Source organism: Calonectris borealis, chromosome 23, assembly GCF_964195595.1.
Source record: "Calonectris borealis chromosome 23, bCalBor7.hap1.2, whole genome shotgun sequence".
In the NCBI taxonomy this organism is placed as follows: Eukaryota; Metazoa; Chordata; class Aves; order Procellariiformes; family Procellariidae; genus Calonectris; species Calonectris borealis.
In genome coordinates this window covers 9,335,585-9,357,317 of record NC_134334.1, presented here as the reverse complement: position 1 = coordinate 9,357,317, position 21,733 = coordinate 9,335,585, and the positions used below count along the sequence as shown (strand labels likewise).

General features: G+C 53.8%; 1 protein-coding gene across 4 annotated transcripts in view; it reads left to right on the top strand.

Annotated features, from left to right (window-relative positions):
* Positions 1 to 20,075, top strand: part of KAZN (kazrin, periplakin interacting protein) — a 243,457-nt gene extending 223,382 nt beyond the window's left edge. For 3 of the 4 annotated variants that reach the window (XM_075172635.1, XM_075172633.1, XM_075172634.1), the window contains 7 exons: positions 7,271 to 7,462; positions 15,520 to 15,656; positions 16,108 to 16,278; positions 16,690 to 16,879; positions 17,070 to 17,200; positions 17,516 to 17,566; positions 18,081 to 20,075. In XM_075172635.1, coding sequence (XP_075028736.1) covers positions 7,271 to 7,462; positions 15,520 to 15,656; positions 16,108 to 16,278; positions 16,690 to 16,879; positions 17,070 to 17,200; positions 17,516 to 17,566; positions 18,081 to 18,248 — 1,040 coding nt within the window. In that variant the 3' untranslated portion in view covers positions 18,249 to 20,075. Of the gene's footprint in view, positions 1 to 247; positions 746 to 7,270; positions 7,463 to 15,519; positions 15,657 to 16,107; positions 16,279 to 16,689; positions 16,880 to 17,069; positions 17,201 to 17,515; positions 17,567 to 18,080 lie in introns of those variants that run through there. The other variant, XM_075172636.1, reaches the window with a different exon arrangement.
* The last annotated feature ends 1,658 nt before the right edge of the window (positions 20,076 to 21,733 follow it).

Below are 21,733 nucleotides of genomic sequence, written 5' to 3'. Positions count from 1 at the left end.
ACAGCCGTGGGTGTCCTGCAATTGCAACCTGCCTGGACAAAACAAATAATAATGGCATTGCAAAAAAAAATATTGCATCTATTTCCCTTGCAAGGAACAGCTAGCATGAGCTGCAGCTGTATGCCAGAGACAGGGCTGCTTTGTGGTGTGTTACCTTCCTTGTGCCTCAGTTTCCCCACTGCGATGGCTGAGTATTGCAAACAGAGGTGGCCGAGCTGGTGCAGCTGGGACATCGCGGGCGTTATCTGCTGCCGCCGGCTCGGTGGGTGGTGGCAGGAGCGATGGCCGGCGAGCCGGGAATCATTTCCGCCGCCGGCCAGGCTCCGGGTTCCTGCGCAGCCCTTTGCTCCGGGGCGGCGGGGAGAGCGCTCGCCTGCTCCGGGCCCCTGTCCCGCGCACCTCGGCTCGGCGGCGGGCAAAGCCACTCCTCTGCCGGCGTGACATCAGGCCGGGGAAACTCGGCGACCTGCGAGGGGTCAAATTCCTGGCACAGGTAGCGCCCGCCGTACTTCCGTGCGCTGCCGGGGAGGAGCCTGCCCGCCCGGGGACCCCCAGCGCTGGGGACCCCCAACCGCGCCGTCCCCCGCCATGAAGTCGGAGCAGGAGGAGAGCAAGCCGGGGACGTGCCGCTGCGAGCACGGCTTTGCTCCGCGCCCGGCCTATTGTTCGGGTCCCCGGGCACGGCGCGGGGCGGCCGGGGACGATGCGAGGGGCAGGGTGCTGTGCCCCTGCCTAGCCCACGCAGGTAAGAGGGGGTCCCTGGGGGTCCTGCTGTCTTGTGCGGGGGGGATGCAGCCCGCTGTGCATTTCTTTTCCTTGCTTGCTTTGTGCCGTTGTAGCTCGCTTCCTCCTGGGAGAAACAAAACAACGGCTGGCGAGCACGCCTCGAAGCTCGCCGTGGCCATGCAGGAGGGTGGCTGTGGGTTGCCGTGCTCTCCCCCCGCGCCGAGGGCGAAGCTTGGGGCAGGGGCGAGGGGCTTCAGCTCCCCCCGCGGCGGGGGGAAGGGTGGGCGGGCAGGCGGCTTCCCGCACCCCGTAGTCCATTTTGTCTCATGGAGAAGTTGGAGCGCGCCGGGAGCTCGCAGAGGGCTCGGCGGCCAGCTCCGGGGGCCGCTGCGGAGGTCGCAGCCCACCAGCCAGCTGCTTTTAAACCCTGTGTGCTTTTGAAAGCCTTTGCAACCTCCAGCCTGCCTCCCGAGCCCCTCTGCCCCCCTCCTCCCGCCGGCACGCACGAGAGGTTTATGTCAGGTTTTATTTCTTTACATCCGCTGTGAGACACCCGCCAGCGTGCGGACGGGGCAGCCGAGTGAGCGGACTTCGGCTTGCTGGGAATAATCCTTTTTTTGGGGTGTTGGGGGGTGCCAGGACGCAGGGGGTAACTTTGCAGACAGGCGGTCTCTGCGTGTCCTGCCCAATGGCCGCGAGTGAGATGGGTGCAAGCACCGGTTGATGGTGCGTGGTCGGGGCGTGCAACTGGGGGTCCCGTCCCAGGGCTGCGTCCATAAGGAAGTGCCGAGGCTGCGCCGGCGTCTAACTCAGGAAACGCTCAAAAATGGTGTCTGCAGGGTTTTATGCTAGTTGGGTGAAAACTTTAACCCGAACTTGCTAAGGAGTGCCCGTACTTGTGTCCAGGTGTGACAGCTCGCTCGCTTGCAACGTCACAGCACTAGCAAGGGATGGAATATAAAGTCTTCCTTCTTTAATATTCCTTCTTTAAAAGTAAAAGATGGCTGCATGGAGCCAAAATTCACTTTATTAGCACGAAAGGCTCTGCAGCGCATGGCTGAGCACCCCGGTGCCCACCCAGGAGGGAGCGGTGGTGGCCGACAGCTCCTCTGAGGTCACGGAGCGCCGTGGTGCTGCGGGAGACGCAGGGATGTAACTGGGATGCGCGGCAGCGGGACTCGGTGGAAGGTGCGAATGGACAAATTACAAGCCCTCGTGTTTATCCTCAGAAGGAGACGATGCTGCTTGGGCTTTGGTTTTGAGCTGCTGCAAGTCCATCATGGGGTCCAGGTGTCGAGGGGAGAGGCTGGACGTGTTGGCTTTGCACCGGCGGGTCTCGGGCAGCGGCGGTAACTGCGTCTTTTTGCAAATCCGAGTGTATTTTGGGCTAACCAAATGCTTTCTTGAGTGCGACCCGTGCTTCGCGGAGAGGCTGGCTGTTTGCACGCGGGGGGGTGGCGGTGGTTGGTCTCCCTGCTCTGCCCCCGGCTGTCACCCAGCCCCGTGCCTGGCAATTTGTGCTTCTCCTCCAAATTCCTCCTTGCAGAGATGGACTGAGAGAGGAAAACCGTACGTCGTGCAGGCTGCTCGGGAGCAGTGTTTGGTTGAACCTTTCTGCAAGAGACTCAGGTCCCAAGCTGGGGAGCTACTTAATGATCAAAGGTGATGAGATGTTCTTTAAAATACTAGCTCGACTCATCCCTAGGGCTTGAATCATTGTTTTCTTCTAATAATGTTCTTTATCCTGTGACCCTTCTGTTTTCCATCCCAGGACGGAGGTGTGTATTTGTGGTTTTTTATATACATATATATTCTGGGCCAAAGCTCTGCAGGAGGGAGGAGGGACAAAGGCTTGCACTGTGCTCTCCGCGGGTGAGGGTCTGCTGGGTGATGCTGTTAGCTCAGAGATTTTGCATTTTCCTATTTTGCCCCCTTTTTTCCCCCATTTGCATCTCTGCGCAGGGCCTGTGAAATCACCCTTCGGGGTGATCCACGGCTGATTTTAAGCTCTTGGTCCACAAGCGAGGCTTTTCTCTCTGCCGGCCACCATTGCTGATACGCTGCTGCTGCAGCCCAGGGCACGCTTGCGTCTTCTGGCCATTTTCCTGCCATTAGCCATATTCTGGATAAAAAACCCCTTGACTTGGGCCCAGCAAAGCAAAAACCATCTCGCCGGTAAACTTGCAAGAGCAGCACAAAATGCAGCTTTTACCTAAGATACTAATTTCACCAATATAAACCTTGTTGTTTATACTGCATTCATTTTTAATATGTACCCTCCAAAGACAGAAACGCCTGTACAGCAATCATGTCAGCTGAGTTACATGGAAAAAAAGGCTTTTAAATGGATGTTTTTAAAGTGATGCCGGCTCCAAGGCCAGTAAAAGGCTTTGCTGCTGCGTGGCTGTTGGATCTGCTGCTGAGAGGAGTCCGAGATGGGATTTGCAGGAGTCAGAATGGAAACTTCAGCCCCAAATGCTGTCTGGAGGTGTTCACCGCAATTAAAAAAAAAACCAAACAAACCTTATTTACATTGTCTGTTAACACTAATCAGTGGTTGAAGTATAAAGGATACAGAATCCAACACTGTCATGGAAGTTTAATGCTGTCAACTGAAATATAATTAACAGCCAATTATTTCAGCGTGAATGGTAGTTTTCGTCAATTAGTCCGGGAAATGTTTAAATTGCATTAATGTCATCACTGCCCACTTGCGGCAGATTTGGAAGGGGCTGGAATGAGCCGGTGTGCGATGGGGCTTGTCCGCGCGGGGCGATGCCTCCTTTCCCCCGCTTGGTCAGGAAGTACAGTGCGCAGACAACACCCCCCAAAAAGGTTAAAAAGGAAAAAATAAAAAGGGGCAAAAATGCTGGGGAGAATGTGCTGTGGAAGCTTTTTGCATCGGGGTTGTTGCATTTGGGCGGCGATTCCTAATAGCAAATTTAACTTTGCACCCCAATATAGCAATGCTTGCAAGGTTGAACTGCAAAAAAAAATTTTTTAAATTATTGTATTCTCCGGATTGTATTTTTGCATCATGTTGCAGATGCGCATGGACCCCCTCGTGCAGGGCGCTGAGCTCTGGTCCCCGTTCGAGAGGGCTGATGCTCACTTCAAGCCACGTACAGCTCCTTCACAGCTTCACGTAGAGGCACAGACCCAGCCAGCTCGCAGGAGGGCATATGGAAATCCCTGCCGAGCCGTCTGTATGTGGAAGAAATAGAGGCTGAAATGAGGTTTCTGAATAATTGGCCCTATTTTCCTGGTTATTGTAACTTTTCTGTAACAATCGCAAAGAGCTGCCTGCAAATGGCGCTTTTCGGATCGTTTATTTAGGTGCTTAAACTTGGCATAGCAGCGGGGATTTTTTCCCCAACGTTTTAAAATGAAGTTAAAATTTCCCTCTCAAGCCGAGTTGTTCTCGTAATGCAATTTATGCAAATAAGACGGGCTTTCTCTGTAGGACCTTCTCGAGCTGGAGATGCCGGTTAAGACGGGATGGAGACTTGCAGGAGAGGGATTGCGAGCAGATGCGCGGTGTGGAGGCGGGGAGCTGCTTTGGGGGGATAATTGTCTTGGTGTGATTTTGGTGGATGAGTGCTGATGGTTTTGGGGGGATGGGGAGCCCAGGAAATGTCAGAGCGGGGTGGAAATCCTGTATGGAAATGAGGGTAATTACAGGTGTAAGGCAGCGTATGGGATGGCTGCTTCGGTCCAGTCCTCCTGGCAGTGAGTGCTAATAAAAAGCTTGATATAATGCAAGAAATTGCCCATTAAGTGGTTTCCTAAGGAAACTGCAGAGAGCAGGAGATGCTGTCATCCCCATCGCTTCCCTGAAACACCAGCTTCTTTCCCAGAAAACCCTTTAAAAACTTGCTGAGAAGAGTGCGGAGGGTTGGACTTGCCTTGGAGCCCATTCCTGGTTTCTACAGCGAAGACATCGGCGGGAGCCCCAGGAGGGAGTTGGGAAGAGAGCGAGGACCCCACAGCACTTTGCGATGTATTAAGAGAGCTGACGGCGCGTCTTTTGCTGTTTGAGCCTAGCAAGAGGTGTAGGGTGTTTCCCCTCAAACCTTGGCTGCGTGGACTGTGCTTTGCAATTTTTATATATATAGCTGCAAAAAATGGATTGTGCTTTGCAATATATATATTGCAAAATAGATACATAGTGCAAAAATAAACATAAATTGCAAAGCGCAATCCATTTTTTGTGTGTGTATATACATCTTATATATGTGTGTGTGTATATATACATAAAAGCAAGAACCTCAGGTATCTGGCTGATCCTGAGTTCAATAATTCAAGTTTCTCTGCGTCCAGCAGCCGGTGGCATAGGAAGCGCGACGCTGCATGCTCCTTTCCAGATTGCACCTATAGCTTCTTATAGATCTTGGATCTTCTTATAGATCTGTATATCTTCCAGTAGTTTCTGCCTGCATCGGGAGCCGAGTACTAAGTTGGGGATTAAATTGCCTTGCTGCATGCTTCGGAGGAGGAATGCTTTTGAGTTTTTTCACCGTTTTGTAACCAGGACCAGAGGGCGATGGCGCGGTTTTGGGGAAGCTGCGTTGTGCAGCGCTTTATAGAAAGGAGCTTTGTAAGAAACAGCTGCACGTCTGCTGTTGGGCCACGCCAAAGGACTCCTCCAGGATGTCCTGCTGCAGAATTCCCCCCCAGGCTGCCCTTCCTTGGGCTTGTTTCCCCTCTCCCGTCCCTGGAGGGGTCCCTGCCAGTGGGAGGATTTTCTTGGGTTCTCACCAAAATGCTGCAATTTGCAGAAATCCCCTGGGGTCGGTGGCCCTTGCGCAAGCTGCCCTGCCTGGATCCTCCTCTGCCGGTTAATCATTTGCCAGGGAATAGCCCGCTGTATCTCCTGAGCAGAGCAGCTTGCGATAAAAGGTGAAAATGAATTATCAGTGGGAAAAAATGGCCAATTAGCGGCAGCCACGGGTGTTTTGTGGGGTCGTGTGGGGCTTTCCGTGGCCGGGGAAGGCACTGGGTGGGTTTTGTGCAGTGAATATTACACAGCGTACGAGTCCCTCGCATCCCCCTCCCCGGTTTCCCAAAGGCTGGAGGGGAAGAGCTGCATTTCTGCAGCCCCCGGGGAAGACGCCTTTGGCCTTGGCCGCCTCCCGGTTCTTGCTTTTTGCCCGGGTTTCAAGCAAGCACTTTGGACTGCACCGAAATCCCCAGCCCGGAGCTCGACTGTTCCTCGTTAGTGACTTTATTGCTAAATAATTTACAGAATGGGGCCTTGCCAGTTTTCATACGGGAAGCATTTCAAGTATGCAAACCAGATTTTATGCCTTCCTGGCGCAGCTGCTGGCCGGGCCGGGGGGAGCCGCCTCTCCCCGTCCTGCCGCCGGTGTCACCTCCCCGCCTCGCTTCGCAAGCGGTGGCGGAAAGGAAACGGCCCGCTGCGCCTGCGGAGGGACCTCAGCAAAAATAAGGGGGAAAACTCCTATATTTCATGCCCAGCTGGTGTTCCCCGGGCTGGCTGATACACGGTGGTGGTGGGGAAAGGACTCAACCGCAGTAGCTTGGAGAGGGGACCTTTATTTTTTTTATTCCTATTTTATTTTTCCGGTAACTGTAACGTGCGTGATGAGGGATTTCTTTTTTTCTCCCCATGTCCAGGTGCATGGCGCGAACCCAAGAAATCAATAAGCCCCTTTGGATGAGTAACAGGTTTTCTCCGTGTGTTCTCAAAGCAGGGGGGAAAAGCAAAATCAAAGAGTTTGCACCCTTGCATGATCATTTTGCATCACGATGTATAGAGGATTGCAGTGGCAGTGCACGTCCAAAAAGCGTTGTGCAGGAAGAGGATTGCAAGGGGAGACGAGGGTGATGGATGCAACGTGGAAATAGCAGAAAAGCAGTGTATTAGGCTAAGCAGCGGGTGCGGCGGTAGGAACCGAAGTCGCTGGAGCTTCCCCCGGTGCCCGCGGCAGGGGACCCGGGCTGGGGTGTGCCGGGATGCTCCTGCGATGCAGCTGCTTTGAGGGGCACAGCGGTCGCTAGGCATAAATCTGAAAAATTCAAGATTCGGGTCTGCAGGTAGAAGCGCCGTCTTCCCCTTTCCAGTCTCAGAGTGGTTTTGTTAAATTTTGTTGAGTATGCCCTGAACGTGGGGATGGCTGGAGGCAGAGCTGAAGCGTATCGCATGGGGCGTGGGGGAGCTCTGCAGCCTCTGTGGGACACTGGCCATAGGAGCGCCCCGTCAGTGAGTGGCTTGGATGGGGAGGTGGTTCTTGGTTTATTATTATTATTATTACTAGTATGTATTAACATTTATTTTTAATTTTTAATGCAAAAACTAGAAACCAGAACCCAGTGGAGGCTGCCCCTTCCCTACCCGGTGCCTCCCCTTCGCGTCCCTCCTCCTCCAGTCCCGGGGTGCTGCAGGCACCGCGGCAGGTTTTGGGTTGCGCAAAGCAGTTTTGCAAGCGGGGGGGTCAGCCCCGGTTTGAGTTTGCAGCGGGGGCGCGGGGCCGTGCCGGGAGCCGTCGGTCACTTCCTCGCATTGTGTCTCCTCTTCCTCCAGCGCTGCTGCGGGAGGAGGTGGCCCAGCTGCAGGAGGAGGTTCACCTGCTCCGGCAAATGAAGGAAATGCTGACGAAAGACCTGGAGGAGACGCACGGCAGCAAGTCGCCGGAGGTGCTCTCGGCCACCGAGCTGAAGGTGCAGCTGGCGCAGAAGGAGCAGGAGCTGGCGCGCGCCAAGGAGGCTCTGCAGGGTAAGGGCTGCGCCTCCCTCTTCTCACGCACCTAAAGTTTCAAGAAGTTAATTAACGAGGAAAGGAAAAGCCGTCCTTTTTATTTGGATTCCGCAGTGTGCGTTCACCATGTACACGTGGCGGGGGGTTTGATCGCAGGGCAGTGCTCCCCAGGACCCCCCCACCGTCCTGCCCCAGCAGCGCAGAGCCGGGACGGATCAGGGTGCAGCGACAGGCGGGGAAATGGGGTGTGGGGGGCGTTTGCAGCATTGCAAAGTAATTCCTCCACAGCTAGCTGGAAGGTAGAGCCAAGAGAGCAGCTGAAACGCAGCTGGAAACGTTTGCAAGGTGGGGGCGGGTTGGATTTGAGCCTCTTGGACTCATAGGAGGGAAGCAGCAAGTTTCCTGGTGAGTGCAATTTTCCTTATCCCGTGTGGAGTTACCGGGAGCGCTGCAGAAGGCAGAGGCTGGGTCTCCAGGTGATGTGCAGGTTCTCCTCTTTTCTTCGTGCATTGGTTTGGGTGTTTTCCCGCGGTAGTCAGGGCCGGACTCTCCCTCCCTCGCTGGCGGCTGTACAGCGAGCTCCAGGACCGGAGTGTGCAGGGCGAAACACAATATTGCAGCTTTTCCTCCCCAAAACCAAGCTGGCAATAAGTCCAGGCAGGACGGTTTGTTAGCCAGAGCCGGGAGATGATCCTGAGCAGGGGAAAGCTCTTGTGCGTCAAACCCTGGCAGCGCCGCGGCTCTAAATATCATCTCAAATCCCCAACATACCGCGTGTAACTTCCACTTGTCAGCTCGCGTTTGCGGATTATGAGGAGAGGCTGTCAAAAGTTCTCAGGCTCAGAGGCTGAGCAGCGGGGCGGGGAGCATCCCGTCCGGGATGCTGAGATGCGGGGGGGGTCAGGGAATTGGGCTGAGCCTGTATTTGGGTGGAGGATTTTGGAAAAAGAAGAGAAAAACTACCCCAGTCTACGTGCTTTTTATTTTATCGCTCTGTGATTTGGGAAAGAATCCCTATAAATTAGTAACAGCCAAAATATCTTCAAAATCTTGCCCCCACCCCCTCATGCCACCAGTGCAGCCTGCAACAGCAGGAAATGCTCTGGGTTTATAAAACCGTAATTGGAGAAGAAAAACCTTAATTAGGGAATATTTGCTCGGTGCGGACAGGGAGGGGAAAGTGCTGATAAATGCAAAATACAGAGAAGCGGAACTATTTTAAGACTATTTGCAAAAAAAATAAGAATAGTAAGAAGTCATTTAAGAAGCTGCAGTGAGGTCATACGCACTTCTGTGGGGGATAGTGCAGAGAAAAAGTGAGTTTGGCTTGAGAATCGTGAGTATTTAAGGAATATAATGTTGGTTTTTTACTGGGCTTTTACTGGCCGCTATACAAGCTGCTGGGATTGGTTTTCCAGGACTTCCCTGCAGGTGTGATGGCTAGCAAGAGGGAATCTCAGCTTGCACTTGGAAAGGCACGTAACAAGAAGCCTTTTAAAATCAGTGCTCCTTCCTTCCCATACAATATTGGAAAGCTTTTGCGTAATTTGGAAAAGCTCGCCGTGCTGGATCCAGCCCCCTAAGCTGGGCTGGAGGCGCTGGGCAGCAGAGCAGGCTTAGCACGGCAGCGGATATGGAGACGGGTAATGTGGAAACGGGATCAGCAGCTGGAGGGGGGAAAAAAATCCTTTTTCCTTTCTGTGAAAAATTGTCTGTAGAGAAACGTAGCCAAAAGGGGAGGAAAAATGGCAATAACTGTGCCTGGTGAATGGTTCTGCCAGGAGAAACGTATCGGCTGAGAGAGGCATTTGGGGAAATAACGGCTCTGGATGAAGGAGCTGCAGGATAAGGCAGTGCAAGGAGCTCGGGGAAACCTGGCCGTGCCATCCTGTAGGTCAGGGGTTTGTGTCGGTCGTGTCCTGCAGCCAGAGAGCATCTCCCAAGACCTCGCAGCATGCATCACTGCAGAGCCTTGCTAAAGGATGCCCCGCACCTGGCAGCACCGGCATCCCTCTGCAGCGGTGTGCGACCCGTGTTGGGTCGTGTGTAATGTCATTAGCGGATAAATTATACGGAAATCTGTCGTCGCTGCTGGCTCTGAGCCTTGAAGCGTGACACAGCCGGTTCAGATAGAGATATCGGCTCACCGGGCCTTAACGCAGAGGGAAGCGGGGAGGTTTTGCCGGCGGGGTTTACTTTCGGGAGCTTCAGCAGTTTTAACAACCTTCGTTGTGCACGGCCGCACAGGGTTTGGTTTGTGATGATCTGGATGGAGGAGGGTGGGTTCATCGTCCCTCCTTGGCAATGCATTTCCAGCCCTTTCCGACAGCATTTAGCACAGAGGTAAAGCCGGCGATAAGCAGCGTCTTCCCTGTGCCTTGCTAACGAGCCCTTGCTGTGGAGAGAGGGAGCAGGGATCCGGAGCGGCACAGGATGCTCTGCGGCAGTAACTCGGGCAGTTTCTGTATCCCTGGCAGCATGTGCTTTATGCATCCTTATTGCTCCTTTTTCTGGGTTAATTCCATCTCTTGTGCTTTTTTTTAATCAATTAATGTCCAGATAAAATCCCACAGCGCTACATCCTGTCGTCCTCTCCTCCTTTACTGGAGCTGGGACTCGGTATCGTGCTTGCAATGTTAGCGCAATTGTATTTTCCCCGGCCCCAGCTGGAAAGGGATGGATGTGGTCTGGATTTCTGATGTGGAAGTCTCTGACGGGAGAAGTTGCAGACAGCTTTATTGCTGCTGGGTCCTGCTGCGGGAAGGGACCGTGCCCGAGCGCCTGGAGGACTCGAGGAGCCTCTTGGCCGGGTAATGTCTATGAGCATGTGGGCTAATGGCAGAAACCCCATTTCTGGGAAGGTTTATCCAATACGCTGGAGCTCGCCTGCGGGATTATCACGTGGAGAGCAAACCTGGTTTCTGTTTCCCTTTCGAGTGCCAAGGTGGAGACCTCGGGCTGGCTTTCCCCACTGCTCGGGAAGGCGTGAACCGACTTCACATCTGCTCCGCAAATGGGTTGTAGCCCGGTCTCCCCCCTCCCAAACCTGTGGCTCGGAGCTGTGACCCCCTGGGGACGGCACTTGGGCTGGGACAAGCCTCCTGCAGAAACCCTCAGCACCCCGGCTGGCTGCAAGGGGGTGGGTAGCAAAGAAGCAGGCGGTTGGATGTCCCAGCAGATGGGTGTCCCAGCCATGGACCCGGCCAAGGAAGCCCTCTCCACCAAAAGGACATGGGGCTCTGTACAGAAAACCTGCTCCTTTGAGTGCTGCTTTGAAGATGCACCTTAAACTCACAGTAGAAGTCATTGACCACCTTGTCATGACCGTGGCAGGTCTGGTTTGGAAAGCCCTTGGCCTCGTAGCAGGGTGTTTCCGGGTAAATACCCCCAAGGCAAATGCCTCACCTAATTTTTTCCTGAAATTCAACATTGCACTTGAATTTCCTGCCTGCACTGTACCTCCGCACGCCCAGGAGCGAGTGCCGGCTCTGCCCGACGCCGTGTAATGTTGACGTCTTCAACGGCAAGATCTTCTCTGCAGACAGGCAGGGCTGCGCCCGGGGAGTGCGCGTGCCTATTTAATTACAAAGCAAGGAGCGGCGCTGCAGTTCCTGCGCAGGGCTGACCGATTTTATGGGTTAGTCATGGTGACAATATTGAATTTCATGGTAGGGATGGAGAAACAGGAGAAATTAAGTGAATGTTAATGGGACAGGATGGGTTTATGTGTTCCTCTTGCATGGGGCATCACCGAGGCTTGAGCGGTGCGCCCCGAGGACGCCTTTCCCAGCTTTAGAAAATAAGTGTATGATTCAGTAAGTGATAATGTCAGCTCCGATTCTGTTCCTGGCATGAAAATTCACATTGCACAGGGCGAGAGAAGCACTTGCAAGCGGACAGGAGCCAGAGGGAGCTGCTCTTCGGGAGGGTCAGAGGTGGGCTGCGTCTGCTGCCAGAGCCCTGGCTTGTCTTTGGGCTCTGCCGCTTCATCCCTGGAGCGGGAAGCCAGGCAGAGATGCTATTTCCATGGTCCGAACATAGTCATTTTTCGATATCTAATCATCGGTATCTAATATCACATTACCAAGGTAGTCAAACTGATTATCTACATGCCCTCCAAGCAAACCTGGGCTAGATGGTGCGACCACCATCACCTCATTTTCCCTTAATTTGATATTATTAATTTCAAAGGGGGGGAATGTTACTTACAGCAGCCCCCATTTTAGGGAGCAAAATGCCTGGTTAGCTAATTCCCATCCAGAAGTCGTTAGATGCTGAGGCCAGACAGGGGCCATGGGGGGGAGGCACCTTCGGTGGTGGCAACACTGGGAGGTTTCAGCCGTGCCGCTGCCCTGGGCAAGGCTGTGCCCCTCGGGTTGGTGCGTCGGGGCGATTCGATGTCAGCTCGTTAGGTAGAGCTGGAAACAGAAGGTGCTGGGGGGGGGACTTTGACAGTTTGGCTGCGAGAGGAGCCCAGCGCGGAGCAGGTCCCGTTACTGCTCTGCGTCCGTCATCCTCCTCCCGAAGGAGCGATGCTCGGGGGCCGGATCGCGTGGCAGGAGGTGGAAGCTCAAGTAACGGGAGCGCAAGCTGACCTTGTGCAGGATTAATGGCGCAGGCGGGGATGTGGGGGGTGATGGCGAGAGCTGGGGGGATTCACCCTCCCTCCCATCGCTTGCTGCTGGGGCTGGTGCCGAGCCCGAGGCAGGGCTGGTGGGTTCCCCCTCTGTTCCTGCTGTGCGCTTTGGGAGGGAGGGAAAAATAAATAATGCAAATAAGCTGCGCGAGTTAAATACTTTCCACTCATGGTAAGGGTTTAGGATTTCTTGCTTCTCTTGTCTTGGGTTTATGAACAGGTCAGAGGTTTTGCCAGAGCCCACCGTGCAGGTGGGCTGTAAGAGTTTTATTTAGATACTCCTGGGGGGCTGGGATACAGAAACCTGGCCCTGGGTCATCAGATTAAAGAAAAAAGCCATTTCACCTCCTCGGATGGCCCCGACGGCCATTGAAAATCTGCTTTATTCCTCCTTGGCTGCCCCTGCCGTCGTGCCGTGGATCGCAATGGCTCATTTTCCCTGACCGAGTAATTAGCCGGGCTTGTTTGCTAAGGATGTATTAAGCTGCCACAGCGAGCGGTGCGTGGTCCAGGAATTGAGGCAGCCCTAACTGCTCACTTCTGCATAACTTTTTATTTTTCTCCTGCCTCTTTCAATTAATTTCCTATTAATTGGGTTTGGAATGAAGTTCTCAAATGACTGGTAAATCTTCTTTAAGCTTGGGAGCTAATCGGTTTTGGAGGAGGGAGAGCGGTGGTAATAGAGGAGGGAAAAAAGTGCATTAATTTTAGCAAATCTCTGAAATATGAACTGAAACAAATGGTAAATTGTCGTATTGGGTTAACAGGAAAAAAAACTGCTCTTGCAATACCCCAAGTCCATCATTTTCTTGCAGTACTGGTTGGCATGAATAGTGGTAAATATTCAACCTTGGGACGTGGTAGGTACTCTTCTCCTAATAGGACTTCTGAGCCTTTTTTTTTTTTGGCAAGCAATGAAGTGTTTTCTGTAAATCTTTAAGAACCCTGAATGCCGCCACTAATTAAAGCAGGTTGTATGCTATAGGGGACCTGCTATTTAATTAAATTCATTAGAAGCCTTTTGTCGCTTCCAACTTCAGAAAGTACAAATGTGACTTAAACTTTTATAAGAGCCTCTCAGTATCCTTGAGAAAATTTTAAAAATATATGTATGTGTGTGTCACAAAGTGTTCAAGAGCTTGAAAGTAAAGGGGTTTGCAGCAGGGCGTTATCCTACGGGGATGGGGCTGAGACTGACCCTGCCTGGAAAGGGCTATGGGGGCCAAAAATTCTCCCTCTAAAACCCAAATCAGTGATGGCTGCGGTTAATGTGTCCTCGAGCCGCAGCCAGTGCAGTTGGTAACTCTGGGTACCCGCTTCTGCGGGGTCGGGATCTCACCCCAGATCGGCTCGGTCAGCTTATCGTTATTTTTTCTTTTTCAGCAAGTTTTTAGTTCATGTGAAATAACTGGGCAGGGGAAGGTTGGTGTTAAATACACACAGGCGACGGGAAAGTGCTTTTTTAAAAACTTAGATGTGGTCCGGTTGTGATTATTTTTAGAGAGTTTTTGTAATAATTTCCCAAGCTGGGAAAAAAGTAAGGAAAGTCCCGGTGTCGGAAGGGGCTGAGTTGTCCCAGGAGGAGTCATGTTCATGGAAGTGAGCAAGGAGGAATCGCAAGCGCTCCCTGTCACGGCTCAACATGAATCGCTGTGGCATTTCTTAGCTGGTTTGTTGTTTTTCTGTGTTTTGATTTGGTCCGAAGAGTTTAATCTCCTGGGTTTTAACAGATAAAGATCTCTGTTATCCCAAATATCTCCCTCTTCTTCCACCATTTGGTCTGATTTTTTTCCCCCACCTTTTTCTCCGCTAACCTGCAAGCCCTCTCCCTTCCTTACCGGCTCCGTCCCAAGCACTTCTTTTATTGTGCATCTTCCCAGCACACACTTACAGAAATAAGTTCCTGCCCGAGTAAACCTCTCCTCGAGCCGGCAGTTGTAACGAGTTCGGATGGGATGCAGGAGGTAGTTGAAACGTGTTATATCGAGCTGGCTGAGCAGAGGTGCTGCTCCTCTTTCGGGGGCTATTTCAGTGTGTCATGGTAGCACGGTCTGGGTGATACCCCCTTGCTAGATTATTCTGCCTGAGGTCTGCAGTGCGTATCTAATAATAATGCTGTCCCTGCTTACAGACAGGTGGAAATGCTTTTATTGAGTATTTAAGAGAAAGCAGCTGGGGGGACAAGGGTCCCCAGCCGTGGGAGGGTGGGAGTGGAGCTCCCCACCGTGAGCTTTCAAGTGCTGGGGGAAGGCAGAGGCATGAAGCCAAGGGTGCCAAAGGTGCTAATTGCATGGAGGAAATTAATTTCCTTTTAAGCGTGCCACGGTAGTGGTTTTCTTGTATTCCTCAGTCAGGTCTTTACCCCACCTGTGTCTCCCCAGGAGGAGCTCAGAGGCATGTTGTGGTGCAGTTCAAGCCCCTAGAAGAAGTTGCTCGGCGTGGGGGGTAGGAAACGCAGCGTGGGCTGAAACGCTGGCGTGGATTTCATTAATCCAATAGGAATAGGTTGGAGCTGTGCCTGTGCGTGGAGGCAGGTCCCACTCCTGACGGTGCTACCGTCTTCTAGTAATACAGACAGCTGTAATACAGGGTTTGGGGGGCTTTAGGATGTTTTTTAATCTAGAGGAATGACTTGCAGGGCTCAGCTGCTCGCAATGCAGCGAGTGCAGGGAGCATTGGAGGGGCAGAGGGTGTTTCATACTGTCCCACTCCCCTGAAAGCAGCACTTCCTCAGGGTGGAAAAGCATGGAAAGTCCTTCCTATAATGAAAAGCAGTATTTGTATTCTGATTCCTAAATTGGGTGTTATTTTGGTGAGGTGGGGTGTATCTGGAGCAGAGACCCACAGGGTATTTCTGCAGCACTGCTAAGGACCAGGTTCAAGGCTGGGCAAAGCACTTAACGTGCAGAAGTCCCTTGTCCTACGGGGTGTTTCTGTAATTCTCCCTGGTTTTACCAGGCTTCCAGCAAGTTGTGGTGGTGGTCAGCGAGCATCCCTCGCTGGTGCGTGGAAGAGGGAAAACACGAAGGTCTTGGTTTCCGCTCAGGGAGCCGTGCCCTGGACTCGTGGGAGCACTGCAGGAATCTGCCGAGCTGCTAAAAATAAACCAGTTGTGGTTTATTTATCCTGGAAAGGGAGCAGCAGGTTTTCCTGCGCCGGGCCCTGAGTCAGCGGCAGTGGTTTTGCTCCCGAGTCTCCTTTTCCTGGGGCCGAGCTGCCCCGTGGGGGGTGGGCGATGATTAGGAGCCGCGGCGGAGATGCGCTGGGCGTTTCGAGGGGCTGCTGGGTGCATGCAGAGGGTGCAGCAACGGGGGTGAATTGGGCATCTGCTCCCAGCCCCTGGGGTTGTAATTTTGCTGCTTTTTCCTGGAAAAATAAAAGCGGTGGAGGCGAGGGGGCTGCCGTGCCCCCAGTGCTTGAGCCATCATCTCTCCCGCAGCCATGAAAGCCGACCGCAAGCGCTTGAAGGTGGAGAAGACGGACCTGGTGAGCCAGATGCAGCAGCTGTACGCCACGCTGGAGAGCCGCGAGGAGCAGCTCCGCGACTTCATCAGGAACTACGAGCAGCACAGGAAAGTGAGTGCGGGAGCCCAGCACCGTGGTCTTGTGGCACGGGGGGCTGGCAGCGGCGTGAGCATGAAACCCGGTTTGCAATCGGGCAAAAACCCACCAAAGCCCCAGACGGCCTCTTGCAACCGGGCAGACGCTCCCTTGCTGCAAGGGCTGGACCGCAGCAGGTTAAGGATAAATAAATACCAGAGGAAATCGGGCCAGCGAGCCAGATTTGGGAAATTCGGTGCAATTTTAAGCAGATGGACGGCGGGCATCCCTTTTCGGGGGACTGGCCGCATCCTGCAGCTCCCCTCTCCTGCCTGCTGCCGTCCCTGCCGGGCTCTCGTGACACCCAAAGGTATCGCTTGCCCTTTGGCACCGCAGCAGTCGGGTGGTCCCCGAGGGGGTCATGGGAGGGGGGTTTGTATTAGCGCGTGGGTTTCCCCTTCCTGATGGCTGCCCCGTGTCCTGGCAGGAGAGTGAGGACGCGGTGAAAGCCCTGGCGAAGGAGAAGGACCTCCTGGAGCGGGAGAAGTGGGAGCTGCGGCGGCAAGCCAAGGAGGCGACGGACCATGCCAGCGCCCTCCGCTCCCAGCTCGACCTGAAAGACAACCGCATGAAGGAGCTGGAGGCCGAGCTGGCCATGGTGAGCTGGGTAACACAGCGGGCACGGCTCAAGGGGCAGCTCTGCGCCGCTGCTGCAGGCACTCGGCTCAGCGGCTCGAGTGCTAAACACCCCGGCGAGTTTTGCTGAAGTTAAATATTTATTGCAATATCGCATTTCAGTGATTGCTGCAGTCGTTGCATGCATGTGTTTGCTGCAGTTCTTACACGCATGCATTTGCTACAGTTGTTGCATTATTGCAATACTGGCAGAAAAAAAAATCCATCGATAAAAAGGAGCTGGATATCCTCGGTGCGGGGAGCAGCACAATTTGGGTACTGACTTGCCAAGAGGAGGGTGGGTTTGGAGCAGTGCGTTGCTGCCGGTTCTGCCGCTCCGGGAGATGTTCACGTGGTTTTCCCCCCCCACCACCACCTCGGTGTCCTTCCCCAGGCCAAGCAGTCCCTCGCCACGCTGACCAAGGACGTCCCCAAGCGCCATTCCTTGGCCATGCCGGGCGAGACGGTGCTGAACGGCAACCAGGAGTGGGTGATGCAGGCCGACCTCCCGCTGACGGCCGCCATCCGGCAGAGCCAGCAGACCCTCTACCACTCGCACCCCCAGCACTCGGCGGACCGGCAAGGTGAGCCCCCCCACACGGATCAGGGCGCAGGGCCAAACCCGTTTTGGGGAGCTGCCTTATTCCCCCATAGAGGAAAAAAAAAGGTCAAAACACCCCAAAAATAGGTTTTTTGGAAGTGCATCAGAGGCTTTGCGTGGGGTCAGGTTTGCTGGCGTGATGTTAACTCCCCGGTGCCCCCCCTGCCTTCCAGCGGTCAGGGTGAGTCCCTGTCATTCCCGGCAGCCGTCCATCATCTCCGACGCCTCTGCGGCCGAGGGCGACCGGTCGTCCACACCGAGCGACATCAACTCGCCCCGGCATCGAACACACTCGCTCTGCAACGTAAGGGGCTATGTGTTGGGGGGGCTTGCTTTGATGGGGGGGCTTGCTTTGATGGGGGGGCTTGCTTTGATGGGGGGCTTGCTTCCCCGCTGTGTGCGGCTGGGGGTGCTGTGGGTCCTCTGCTTCCAAAATTGATGTTCGTTTTGGGGTGGGGTACGGGTTGGAGGTTTGCTGACCTGGAGAGCTGCTTTACTGGGGTTTATCCCAGCCCCACAGTGATGCAGCCACCCAGACGAGCTGCTTTTTACTGGGGTGGCGGGGGGTCCCGGGCTGCGTTGGGGCTGATGCAATTGGATCCATCTGCTTCTGCTGCAGGGGGACAGTCCTGGACCGGTACAGAAGAACTTGCACAACCCAATTGTACAGGTAGGGCACAAAGCCCTGTTTAAATCCTGCTCGTGAGACTTGGTCCTGTGCTAGTGAGTGATTTGAGGGGGTTCCCAAATCCAAACTGATTTGGGTGTTTTAAAAAAAAAAAGAATGGAAGCCATCCTGAATTCTAAGCCTGGGATGTGTCAGATTGCCATGATTTGCCCCAAAATCCAGGTAATGCCGTAAGTGGTTGCTGTGCTCGGGGCCCATTGTAGTCCCCAATTTTTGTAAGGCACAGCCTAGATCAGATTATTCTTCTGTATTTGACCCTAAAACGGCGGAGTGTTTGAGCAAGCTGTGGACAGACCCTTGCTCTGCCCATCCTTACGTACCAGGAGCTGAAATCCTGACCTGGTTGAATTAAGAAGCCAAAATCCCTCAACACTGCTTTGGACCTGGACCCAAATATTTTTTGGGACCTGGACCCTGTGGTCCATTGTCCCCAGTGTGGGGCTGGGGGGGTGAACGAAAAGCTCAGTGACCGAGCTCGTGTCCTCTCCCCCCGCAGTCTCTAGAGGACCTGGAAGACCAAAAACGGAAAAAGAAGAAAGAGAAGATGGGCTTCGGCTCCATCTCCAGGGTGTTCGCTCGGGGGAAGCAGCGCAAGTCCCTCGACCCCGGCCTCTTCGACGGTACGGCCCCCGACTACTACATCGAGGAGGACGCGGACTGGTGACCCCCCCGCGCCGGGCGAGCGCCGGGAGCCTCTCCCCGGCCTCGCCGTCGCCGATGTACATACTCCCCCCCAGCCCCGCCTGTGGACGTGTTACCTGTTGTCTTGGGAGCGATGCAGCTGTGTCGTAACTTCAGTTTTTATCCCTTTTTTTTGTGTTTTTTTCCATACCGGTAACTCCTTTGTTGTCGCTTCAGTTTGTCGGTTTGGGTTAGTTTTTTTGTCAGTTGTTTTTTTGTTTTATTTCCTCCTTCTTTTGACGAAACTTGAAACTTGAAGGACTGCTGTGTCTCTGTAAATACCAGAAATATTGTGCACTTTGTGCTTGTGACGTCTCTTGTCCGAAACCGCTGTTTTCCGGAGCCCAGCCCGCGGGATGTCCTTGCTTGGGGACGAAGGACCTGCCCAGCTGAGGGACCTTAGAGAGAAAACACACACACGCAAAAAAAAAAAAAAAATCTCATTCGCTGTGATGTCTTCCTGGCCGAACCCCGCGGAGGCGACACGGGCTGGTTGTAACGCCTGCCGGTCTGGAAATAAGTGTTTTAACGTTCCTTTTTAGTTGTTTTAATTTATTTGCACAAACCCAGAGGAGCTATTCTAACTAAATTATTGCAGAAGTTTTGGGATTTTTATATTTTTCCATGTCGGTTGGGATGGGGCGGGGAGGAGGAAGGGTGTGTTTGTACTGTACTGTCCTGGGAAGCTGCTGCCGGGGGGGGCTGGAGCCACGGACCCCCGCCCCGGGCTCCCTCGGCCCCGCGGCTGCAGGTGCCCCAGGAGCACTTAACGCCTTGGAAAACGCAAACCTAAATAATCGCTGGGAAATCAGACGGGGGGGAAGCTGGTGGGAGCTTTGCCCGTGGTTTTTCCCCGCATTTGGGGGGCTCGCCCTTTGCTTCGAGTAAAATTTAGGGGATCCGGCATGAGCTGGGAGGAGGGGAGAGGCAATATCCCGAGATATCCCCGTTGTCCGGCCGGGGCCGGCCACCCCGCTCCCATTTGGGGTGTTATCGCCGTCGGGGGGGCCGGGGAAATCGGTACGAGTGCCCGCCAGGGAGGTTTTTCTGGCGCCGGGGTGATTTTTAAGCGCAGGTGGAGCTTGTGCTTCCAAATCCCCTGGAAATGCCCCAAAACCACCCCCCCGGCGCGGCGGCCCCTTCCCCTCTCCACTAACACGCACCGCGCTCTGCTTATGCCAAGATAAGTACCTTATGCTTTAATGCTTACGATATAATTTTAAGCTCTTAAAAATGTATTAAGATTTATTTAATGATGCTATAATAGTGTATTATTTTTCTTAATTCCGATACGCACGCCCTGGTTGAAAAAGGGGTATTTTGTCTTAAATCACCGAACTAAACCGCCGATGCCCTTGCGCTGTGTATTCCTGCTAACGGGATGATGCGGAGAGGCCACGGGGGGTGGCAGGGCAGGGTTTGCCCCGTGGCATCTTTCTCTGCAGAGAAGCATTTTTATACGTTTTGTTGGTTTGGGGGGGGGGGGGGATTTTGGGTTTTTGTTTGTTGTTTTTTTTTTTTTTTGTTCTCCTTGCGTTTTTATAATTTAAACTATAAACCACCGGAGCAGATGAGCAATCTCCTTGTTATCGAGTAGTTTCCTTTGCATTTCAGCTTTTTTGTAAATTAGGAAATAATTCTAAAAATTACTAAGAGGATGATTTATTTAAAAGAGAACTTCGTTAAATAGCATATGAATTATGGGTAACATTAGATTTAACTTTTCCCCATGTGAGTGGGGGAGAATCCTTGAAGGCATGGATGCAAATATAAAATTATAAAAGATCTAAATAAAGCTTATTTTAAAGTACGGATGAACTCCACGTGATTTAATTGGTTGCCTGATGGAGAATCCTGGGCTGACGCTGGCGGTGGCATGTGGGCATTGCTGTGGTGGCACCGGGCACAAGCCCCGTGGGTGCAGGCAGGGTGAGCGTCACCCCTGCCCTGGCTGCGAATCGGGGGTCCCTGGGGTGGGGGGGATGCAGGAGAAGGCTGCATCCCTGGACCGGCTCTTCCCACAACCAGCCGCTGGCCGAGCGCTTGCACCCGGACATGGCACCGCTGGCGGGAGGCTGGGGCCGTCGGTGCGGCCGTATAAAATGGGGATTTAAGGTAAGGGAAGATTTGGGAATGTGGGGGAATAGCCAGGAGACGTCCCCCTCGGATACGGAAGATGTAATGCCAAGAAAAGCAGGTGGGACAGAGAAACGAGAAGTTTCTGTGCGCTACCGCTTGCTAGTGGATAAATTACTGTTAATAATTTACAGAGGGATAAATCATTATTAATTATTTAGGGATGGCGTTTGTCACTGGTGGGGTTGTGCCAGCACTCCAGCGGGGCCTGGGGGCTCTGGCTGGGTTCGCAGGCTGGAGCGAAGCGGAGGACGGGCGTGCGGGGGCGAGGGCTGCGGGCGCCTGGCTTGTGGGCGCAGCGGGGGAGGTGGTGGCATCCCTGGGAGGGATGGGGGGGTCGGGCTGCCCTGCGGGGGAAGCATCCCCTGGACCCGCTCTCTGCAGTCGGAGGCACTCGAGGTACTCAAGCTACAAGCAACCGGGGGAAAAAAAAGATCAGACAAGACCTGCAATGATTTTCTGTTTTTCAAAACCATAATGAGGGTAGAGATGAAGAGATGTACCTTTTTTTTTTTTTTTTTTTTTTAACAGAAACATCCTTCTGGGTTTGTGCGCAGCTGCAGAGCAGGTAAGAGCCACCACAGTCTGAAATGGGGAGAGTTTGAGCAAAACAAAAAGAAAAAAATATCTGGAAGCCAGCTGGCTATATAGCTCTGTCAGCTGAAGCTGTAATAGAGTGTTAACGGGAATTAAACATTGCATGGAAGTGTAACTGCAGAGTGGCGGGGCGCAGGCCGTGGCGAGGTTTGCTGCACTTGGGGCGGTTCCCTGCAAATATTTGTTTCTGCCCTTCACTTTCAGCATGCAAGGGATGGAGTGCGGGTGCTCGCCCACCCCAGCCGTGGTTTCAAAAGCTCCGGGTGCCCTTTGGCAGCCGGGAGCGCGGCAGAGCTGTGGGTGCAACACCGGTCCTGGCGCAGCTTCTGCTGCTCGCCGGTTGTAGCAGACACCTGTCCCTGCGCCATGGGGACCGCGCCGGGTGTCCTGGGTCGCCTGTCCCTGGGGAGGGGGAAATGGGTGTCGTCTTCTGCACCGGAGCCGGTTGCAGCCGGGGCGAGCAGAGGGGGCTTGTGTTCCCTGCGGTCCGTGGGTGATGTCCGGGCTGAGGGGTGTCCCCTTGGTGGCTTCATCCCCCCTGACCTGCCTCTCCCTGGCAGTGGAGGGCGGGCACACCAGGGCTGCAGGAGCCTGTCCCCGCTGCATCCCTGCTGCACGGTTGCTGCATCCTTCTTGCATGTCGACCGTGGCCCCGCTGCGTCCCTCCTGCAGCGTGCTGCGATGCTGCCATCGTGTGAGCAGTCCCCGAGCCGCATCCAGGCCTCCTGCCCGCTG